The sequence below is a fragment of the Mesitornis unicolor genome, unplaced genomic scaffold (genome assembly GCF_000695765.1).
Source record: "Mesitornis unicolor isolate BGI_N332 unplaced genomic scaffold, ASM69576v1 scaffold27502, whole genome shotgun sequence".
NCBI lineage: Eukaryota > Metazoa > Chordata > Aves > Mesitornithiformes > Mesitornithidae > Mesitornis > Mesitornis unicolor.
In genome coordinates, this window is record NW_010168914.1 from 8,406 (window position 1) to 17,674 (window position 9,269).

A 9,269-nucleotide genomic window follows, 5' to 3' on the forward strand; every position below is an offset into this window, starting at 1 on the left:
CCTCCCCAGCCTCTCACCTTCTGCCCCGCCTGCCGCTGGCCGCACACGCTGCAGCTCCACTTCCCGCTCCGCTTGGCCTAAGAGGGAGCAGAGAGGGTCAGTCACGACCCGCAGCCCGCTCCCTTCCCCGGCCCGCACCCACCTGCTGCACTTGGAAGAGGCGGCAGGAGCAGCACCGCAACACCCAGAACCGCGCCGCCATGCCCGCCGCCCGCCCTCGCCATAGCAACACGCGCCTTCCGGCCACGTGACACCGCCGCGACCAGCGAGGCGCCGCTCTGGCCCCCAGTCCGCCGAGCAGCCTCGACTGACCGCCCCGAGCTGCCCGCACCGGGAGCGCTGCCTGCACCGGGAGCGGGCAGGGGGAGCCTGGATGCGTGTTTAGTTGATAAAGGTAACCTCCTTCCAGGAGGGAAAACATTTTGTGTCTGCACCTGCATAATTAACAGTCGTGTTGGCACCTACCTAAAGCTGCGTCGGGCTGTGTTGGACAGAGAGTAAATACGCAGAACAATAACTAAAAAAAAGAAATATAAAAATGGAAAAAAAGAAATCGAGAGAAAGAGCAAAGAGAGAGAAAGAAAAAAAAAGAAGAAAGAGAAAAAAAGAAGAAAAAATAAAATAAGAAAAAGAAAAAAAGTCAGCCTCCAGTCATACCAAGTCTGCTCTTTTATATAACTGCCATGGACAAAGAACAAGAAATACTCCATGAGCTCAAAGAAATAAAAGGCAGTCAAGGTAGCCTATAGGATTCTGGTTCATTTATTGAGTACATGACAGATAAGACAGACAGTGTAAAATCACATTATTTGTACTTTAAAAAAATTACAATAAATTACTGAATAATTAGTAAAAGCAGTTTTACTAATGGCTGCTCTCTGGTGACACAGGACAGAGGAGGCAGAGAAATAAGAAATATGTACCAGCTGTGAATACATACAGAGAATGTCACAAGGAGGAGTTAACACTGAGTAGGACACCACAAGTAGTGTTAAATGGGAACACCCAACCGTACGTGTCCTTCCCATCCTTTGTACTCCAAACGCCAAGCCAAAAGCTGTACCAAACGTTGCCTTCAGTGCAGGGTCTGCTCTTGCCGAGCAGCAGCCATCTCTCACTCTGGCCCTGCAAGGCAGATACCTGTGTACTGAGATGAATTTACCTGTAGGAACAGCATCGATTCTCCTTCCTCAGAGCAGATGCCCTACTACCAGAAGGCTAACTCTTAGTTTCTTCTGGTCTTGATTTAAAAAGCAGTCTCGCAGTCATTATGCCCCTAACTGGAAAGGGATCTTGTCTATTGAGGTTTCCTGTAATGGGCTGATGGCAGAGGGCCACACTGCTTTGAATCTGCCCTGTTTAGGTACAAGTGCCCTTTGATGTGTAGTTTCTAAAAGCACATGGGTTGCTCCACTCTTTGTACTGGAGGCGTTCAGAAAGGACACACTGAGCAGCTGCAGGTGGCACAACACTCCTGCGTATCTTCCTGCCCCGAGCACTGGTGAGGGCTGACTGATCAGAACAGTCTTAGGGGTCTTCCTAAAAATTGGACCCATCACTAGTTAATAAAATGGAGAATCAGCAAGAAACAATGAATGTTTTCAGTACTGACAAGAAAAGTCCAGCAGACCAGTGTGCTGCTGCCCTGTAAGGCTGAGGCTGACTCACCAACTTCTAATTTAGGAACATATTCTCTAATTACAGCCATCATAAGCCCATTGATTGACTTAATATTACATCTGCACTGAAGTCAAGGAGCTTGTGGCTTCCCAGACAAACTAAAACCAATGGCTTTCAAAGAATTAGAAAAGCAAATGCTAGAAAACCAGGTTTGTCTAAATTTAAACTCCCAAATGCTGAATGAGAAAGAAAGTGATCATACACTATGAAAATGCCAAATCACACCTGAAAGAAACCCGCAGATGTGAGAAATCTCTGTGTTTAGATCTTAGGGTGCTGGAGCGGTGGGGCACATGTGCATTATAGCTGCTGAGTCACAGAACAGCACTGAAGAACTTACAAGACTATTCATGGGTCAGGGTCCTATAGCACTTGACTACACTGCATTAGCTCTCAGGTTGGCAGCCAGAGGTGAATATGGTTTCAAGCCAGGCTGCATCTGCTGTGCAAGTTACCCAGGAACCTACAGCAAACAAGGGCAGACAAGGAGCAGTTACTGTCCAAAATAAAACTTCATTAAAATGAAAGATAGCAAAAGGCAGACATGCATAATTTATGGTGGTAATTCTATATGTCGAGGGCTATTAGGTTCTAATGGCTCTTGAGAATGTAAATCTAATTCTGTCAGCCAGAGTAGCCAAAGAAGCACCTACACAAAATAGTCACTGCCAGAAGCCCCTTAGTGACTGGAATCTATTGTAATTGTGTGGTTACTGGTCTCTGATTAAACAATAAAACCCCCAAACACAAAATACCAAACCATCCTGCCATCTGCCATGTCATCTCCCTGTTTTATCTTCCATCCCTGCTTTCTTGAGTTCACCCTGACACGGAAGAAAGTTCATAGTCACTGGATGAGCTGAACTGCCTCTCTACCTTCTTCTGATCTTTGATCTTTTGGAGAATGTCAACCTTTTTCTCAAAGTAGTTTACAAGGGCTGTTTCTGTCAGCATGGAGGCCAAGATCTGCTCAAAGGAGATGGACCAGTCAGTATCAATGGTACTACCGTACCTGGCAGCTGAACTGCTGCCTTCACAACCAACCAGGACTGTGTCATCTGCAATGTCTTCACACTGCAGGGAGCCTGTGCTGACCATGGAGTAGGAAGACATGGACATATCATCTTTGGTTTCATCATCTGATAGCAGCTGTAAAGGAGAGCCTTGTCCTTCCCCTGACCCATCTCCTAGAGTTTGGTTCTCCTGCTGTGTTTTTTCAGGCTGAGCATCTCTGCAGGTTTTGTCCTCATGGTCAGCTTGGGGTTGCTGCTCCACTGCTGAATTCTGACTCTGTTCAGATGTTGGTGACTCCTCTTCACTCACAAGATCTTGGGTGCTGTTTGCTTTGCAGTCCTCAGACTTCCTCATGGGCCTGTTGGAGAATTTTTTTCCAACCTCCCCAATTCGCAGGAGGAGACTGGCTACAGTGGCAATGGCATGGTACAGCTCTTGCTCCACTGGGTCCTCACTGAACATGTTGTAAAGGGTCTTGCATAACTCTATGAATTGTTCCTTTAAAAGAAAAAAAAAAAAATCATACTTTAGACTGAAAAAAGGTTGACAGGCAGATGAAGCAACAGGCACCATCTTGACAATCTCCTTGTTTATTTGCCTCCCCACTGAGTAAGTGGCAACTTAACTGTGCTGATTCAGAACAGTCCAATATAGGCAAACTCTTCTCTCTCTGCTGGTAGTGACTGAATTGAGACACAGCGAGCAATTTAATAGCAGTGGGGTTTTTTTGCTGACAGATGAACAGAGTACTCATATATTCACATTTGAGAAAACCTAAAGTTTTACTTCTGTCCTGCTACTCTTCTGTGGTCAGCCTCTAAGCATTTCCAAATTGATTTAAGTAGCATCCATCAAGAAAATAAGAGACAGAAAAGATCACACCAGTCATCAGACTCTCCTTCCTGTAACCACATCCTTTGCTCTCCACCAAGCAGCTGTAACTTGAGGCAATGCAAAGCCAAAAGAGCCAAACAAGTTTCTATGACTGATGGCGTATTCCAAACATACTGCTCTGGAGGGAAAACACAGACTGCAGTTCTTATAGGAAAAACTGGTCTGGGAGATAGAGAGAATCAAATACATTTGATTGGTGGAAACAAAGCCATTTGTCCATGTCCAGTGGGGAATTCAACACAAATGCGTGGAATTAAGAGGCTTCTAAAGCTCACCAGATCAGAACAGCTGGGCAATCGACAGGCAAGGACTGAACAGGCAGGCAAAATGGCAGCACACACTGCTGAACTCCCCACTAAGCTGGCAGTCAGATGACTGGAAACCTTCCCATTCACTTCTTACCTGGCTCATTTTGGGGAGATCTTTAATGGTTTCTTTCTTGGACTCTTTCTCCTTGGCCCACATTCTTAGGTAGTATCTATAGTCCTGTGGACTGGTACCTTTCTCCTCTGCAAGGCAAGACCAAGCCACTACTGTGAGGTGGTTAATGGTTAAAAAGTGAATGCTGTGCCAGCAAAAATCATGCTGGACATAGGTTTTATTGTCAGTTCAGGAATGCATCTACCAGAAGGGCTGCGTTGTTTTCTGTTGGTTTATCTGATCCAGCTCAGTAGAGCAAAAATTTTAACACCGCTGCACTAGCTTAACTTCTAAATGAACTCTATGAGTTGACAGTTTACCAAAGGTGACTTACAAATGTTATGATCTTGGCATGTGAAAGAGTCAGAGAAGTCAGGCGTAAGAGGAATTTATATCCCAACTCATATCCCACTTTACCTCTGTCCATGAGGGACACTTTGAAAGGTCTCATTGATACAGCAATGGACAATGAACAGTTCGTAATATGAGAGAGACAAGACTAGAATGTGGTCTATTTAAGATGAAATTACCTTTTTCTGGACCATTCTCATTTCTCCTTCCTTTATCTTCTTGGGGTTCTGAAAAGTTATGGAATTATTAAAGAATAATTAATACATGATTTTTCAGCAATACAACGCATGAAGAACATAAGACAACTCACATACAAATTAAAATCATACAAGAATATATTTGATAGCTGTTAAATCTCACACTCCCACATCATGTTTGGAAGACTGAACAGAACAGGATGGAAGCAAGAGGTTGACGAGATGTACTGGATGAAAAGCCACACTGAAAAAGTGGGTTGAAGAGCTGAGGTTGAGGGCAGAACTCTTAAAGAGAAAGGGTGAAACGCAGATATGAAAGACAGCCAAGCAATGTGATGGCTTAAAGACAGAGAAGTGCAGTTATCCAAAGCAAGATAAAAAATGGAAAAAACCCAAACCACTGAGCACACATGTGACTAATATCTACACTCACCATTATTCACTAACTCAACTGACACTTTGGGAGTAATTTGCAGAATCTAACTTTGCTTCTGGTTCCTTATGTCACAAGATTATACAGGGAGTCGTGGCTCAACTCTCACTTAAGTTAGCCCCCTAGTACCAAACAGCACAACTATCCCTTGTACTAACTCAGATTTATTTTTTAAACATTATTACATTTTGGCAAACATTTGGCACAAGTGACATACTCTCACCTCCTATTTGACAATCCCTAAAATTGTATTTTAAGAAATACAGTAAATTAGCCTACTAACAGTTCAATACAATGGCATGCATCCTTATTTCTTTAGATTACAAGACTGTGGAGGATGCACAGATATCATCTAGCCAGGCCAGCAAGCCTAGCACCCCCTACACTCTGCTCTAAACCTCTTTACCCCCTGCTAGTGTCCAGGGTGAGATAAATTTCACTGAAAGAAACCAGACAAAACCCATTTTGACCAAGGTTGAAATTCAATAGGTAGACTATACTGAAAGATACCTAATTACCTAGAGCACTTTATTCATAATGGAAGTGTCATGAGAGAGGAGCTGCAGCAACAGCTTCAGAATATTTTAAATAGCACACTGGTGCTGGCAGATGATATCAGCATTATAGCCATGCTCAATGCATGCATGTAATACATGGACTGACCTTGAGACTCACAGTGCAGGCAGAAATCCAGCTCTGAGACAAAAGAAGATACTTGAGCAGCAGAAAGAGGGGTTGAGGGGACAATATCCCAGATAAAACAGAAGAAAAGGCCAGACATAGACAGACAGAGAAGGAAACAAAAACAAGAAGAGAGACAATGAGACTTGCATGGAAAACCTGAATCATGGTGGGAGAAGTACACTACACTTTTACACTGGTAAAAGTACACTGCTCCTCCTCATCAGCCTATGATTGTGCTTCAGGGCACGCTGTGTTCTGCACAAAATAGGCACTGAGGAGTTTCAGCACCAAACTTTGTTCCTACCATGCAACAAATAAAGCAAACTGGCAAACACACTGGCAATCTTAACATGCTGCCATCATGAGACCATGCCTTGCAAAAAATCACCATTCACAGCACATGGATTTATGCTGCAGCTCCTGCCTAAACTGAGAGGTAAAGGCAGCAAGTGTTGCATTACCTTCTGTTGTAACATCCTCTGTGAAATAATTTGTGGCCTCCAAAGCAGATTCTGTCTCCTCTGGATTCAGAGCTGTATTTACAAAGAAGGAAATGTTAAGATCTCTAAACTAATTGAACAGCAGTATCACCCACTTCATTAGCAAAATTCATCAGGCATCCCTTTTCAACTGCATGTCAGAACAGACCATGCTCAATGGTGGCTATATATGAATGCAGATCACTCACCGGGAGGTAGATGCAGTTTGTAAAGTACTTTGAGTTTTTCAGTGAGGTCACCATGGTACATCCCACCTGTGAAGAAAAAACAAAAGGATAAGAAAAACGGTGCTTAGGATAAAGAATCACACTCTGCTCACAGGCTCAAAACAGAGTGAGTTCACATGCAATGAGGAAATGCTAACTGCGCAAAGCCCTGTGCAGAAGCAGTAAAAAAATTCACAGCAAAGCTGTATCTTCTTGGTTTGCCACCTATCATGTCCCAAAACAGGAGACTGCCTAGCAGCAAAAAGGCAATCTTCTGTTCTGCCTGAGGCATCCCATAAGGCTGTCACCCTCCCCTCATGACAGTGCAAGCATCGCTATCTCCTTTTATAGTTCTCTGTCTGGAAAAGGACAGAAACATTTTTTGCAATATTCAATCGTCTCAAAAACCACCACTTACTCATCCCTGTCACAAACTCCTTGAAGTTAATGAGAGAATCCCTGTTCTCATCCAGGAGCCGGAACAAACGCCCTGCTAGCACAGGCGTATGAGCGCCACAGGACCAGGGGGTCAAACTGATGAACAGCTCTTTGAACTGCTCCATGTCTATGCGATACTGCTCCAGGTAGGGCAAACTCTGATCTCGGCGAGCAGCTGCAGCACGATTATTTCCCCAGTAACAGCTCATCAGATACTTTGCCTTCGGAGGGAAAGGATTAATAGGTCAGATGATACTACACTACAACAGTCCACAAGAGTGGAGACTTTGTTATAGCTCAAGCATAGCACTGAGTAAGCAGAGAAGAAACAACGTGTCCTGAAATGTCTATAATCTTCCCCCATTATTCCTAGTGTTACTTCCCTACAAAATATTTTGAAATGAAGGAAAAGACAAAGATTTCACAAAAAGCACAAAGAACAATTTTGAGAGAAAAATACAAACCCCACGATTTCATGTTTGAATGAAATGACACTCAGGCTTTACTACAAAGGGAACATGCAGGTTTTAGGACTAAGCCTCTCTTTCCGAGTCTACAGCACAGTGCAACTGAATTTGCAGTGCCTGGTAAACGCAGATGGGTAACATCACTCTTCTAAAAATACATATATTGACAAAGAGAGGCAAAGCATTTAAGTAATTCTGTCACAATTACAGAGCAAGTCAATGGCAAACTTGGTAACAAAAACTGAGGTACAGTCACTCCTAGCTCCCCGTTCTAAGTGCTATGTGACATTCCTTTCCATTGACTCCACGAACTCTTTCTGATTAGGTATCACTCAAATACTGTCAATGTGCTTTGGCCATATTTGGGAAAAAAGAATAAAAATCAATCTGACAGTAATAGGGCCAGTCTCACTGGCACCATGTATAACCACGTACAATAGAATGCTACATCTGCTTCTGATAGGTTTGATTAAGAATCAAAGCAAAGTCACTGCTTCCCTTTCAACTTATTTTGGTATTTGTTCCCTCTGTGTCAGAATACATTCTTCCTCACTCCAGCTTCTTACCTTGAACACTACATACAGCTCTTCTAGTTCTTCAATAGAGAAACCAATGTCACTAGACACAGCTCGGACCTATAGTTAGGGAGAAAATAGAGTGAACAATTTAGTTCAAAGCTAGAAAAAATAAATACGACTCACTGAAAAAAATCTGTGTAACATATAAGAGAAAAAAAAGTGCAAGGAGATATGACAGAAGACAGGAGATAAAATATAGCCATTTTAATCCCTCTCATTGCTATAGATTACAGGTCAGGAAAACAGTTTCTGGTCAAGCAGAAACTGCTGACATTTTGAGCAGCTATAAAAAAGCTACTGTGCTTATTTCCTGTTTGTGCAGATCTGACTGTGCAGACTGTGTTGCCCCTACATCTTGTTTTTATCTTCACGTTTCACTCAGATGCACTGAAAAACAACAGTGGATGAGGTTCTTCACCTGCGACATGGGAGACAATTGCAATAGGTACGAATACTCCCCTTTGGCCATGAACCCTTCTGTAAACCCCCTAATGTGCTAGCATACTCTCTAAGTGGCAGGAAAATAATTATCTGGTAGCTAGCTTTCCTCAAAGATTCCAGGCAAGCAGTAAAACAGATAGCACCAGGCAATGGAGACTATTACAAGGCCTACAAGTGTTTTTGGTCTTTCTCCATGCCAAATCTCATTCAATCATACCCTAGCACTTCAAACTGTTTTAGTAGATTAACTAGAGCCATGTGAAGAAGAAAACTAAAAATCCACTATTCATCCAGTAAATCCATTTTTCCCATTAACCACAATTTAAGTCACTTAAAACCAGGTCTGCTACAGCACAAACTTTCTAGATGCTCACAATAAAACATGTTCCATTGATACGCCATTTGGTAGCTCATTTGATCTGGGAGTCACATACCACGCTCTTCTTGGCTGTATCCTCCAGAGACTGGATCACTTTCAGCCTTTGCTTAAAACGCATTTGTTCAATGTCATCTGCCTTCAGATTGCTAAATTTCTAAAGAAAGGAAGCAGGACCAGGTCAACATCATCTCCTAAAGAACAACCCTCGTTCAATTACATGTTCTGTAACAAGTGTACTGTCCCCTCAGAGATCATCCAAAAGCCCTAGAAGCCTTTTACCAGTGGCAAAAAGATGAGATAAAAACTTGAGCTCTGTTCCCTATTCACCCCTGTCCTGCAAGAGAAGACATTCAGGATTCATGAGAAATCTAACATCAGAGGTTTCTAAACAACAACTGAAAACGCATCTGTCAGGGCTGACAGAAATACAGACCTTGCACAGTCGCAGAGATAAGAAAACAGAAATGTCATTTCTTCCAGCCTTGTTTTTTTCTAGGACCTCTATGAGATTCAGCTAGAAACACCAAAGTAAACAGGCTTTTCTATGGTCTAGGTCAGACAAGCAAGATGAATTTGGTGACACTCTT

The 9,269-nt window shown here is 43.0% G+C and overlaps 2 protein-coding genes across 2 annotated transcripts in view; both read right to left on the minus strand.

Annotated features, from left to right (window-relative positions):
• LOC104536547 (chromosome unknown open reading frame, human C5orf45) overlaps positions 1–202 on the minus strand; it is a 3,670-nt gene extending 3,468 nt beyond the window's left edge. The window contains exons 1-2 of the mRNA XM_010179198.1: positions 143–202; positions 18–77 (exon numbers count right to left, since the gene is read on the minus strand). Of these exons, the coding sequence (XP_010177500.1) occupies positions 18–77; positions 143–202 (120 nt within the window). The remainder of the gene's footprint in view (positions 1–17; positions 78–142) is intronic.
• A 2,297-nt stretch (positions 203–2,499) lies between these two features.
• The window catches only part of TBC1D9B (TBC1 domain family, member 9B (with GRAM domain)), a gene marked incomplete at its 5' end in the record, with an annotated part of 18,286 nt that continues 11,516 nt past the window's right edge, over positions 2,500–9,269 (minus strand). Inside the window, 8 exons of the mRNA XM_010179199.1 lie at positions 2,500–3,192; positions 3,991–4,097; positions 4,539–4,586; positions 6,135–6,206; positions 6,362–6,427; positions 6,798–7,038; positions 7,851–7,919; positions 8,738–8,836. Coding sequence (XP_010177501.1) covers positions 2,500–3,192; positions 3,991–4,097; positions 4,539–4,586; positions 6,135–6,206; positions 6,362–6,427; positions 6,798–7,038; positions 7,851–7,919; positions 8,738–8,836 — 1,395 coding nt within the window. The remainder of the gene's footprint in view (positions 3,193–3,990; positions 4,098–4,538; positions 4,587–6,134; positions 6,207–6,361; positions 6,428–6,797; positions 7,039–7,850; positions 7,920–8,737; positions 8,837–9,269) is intronic.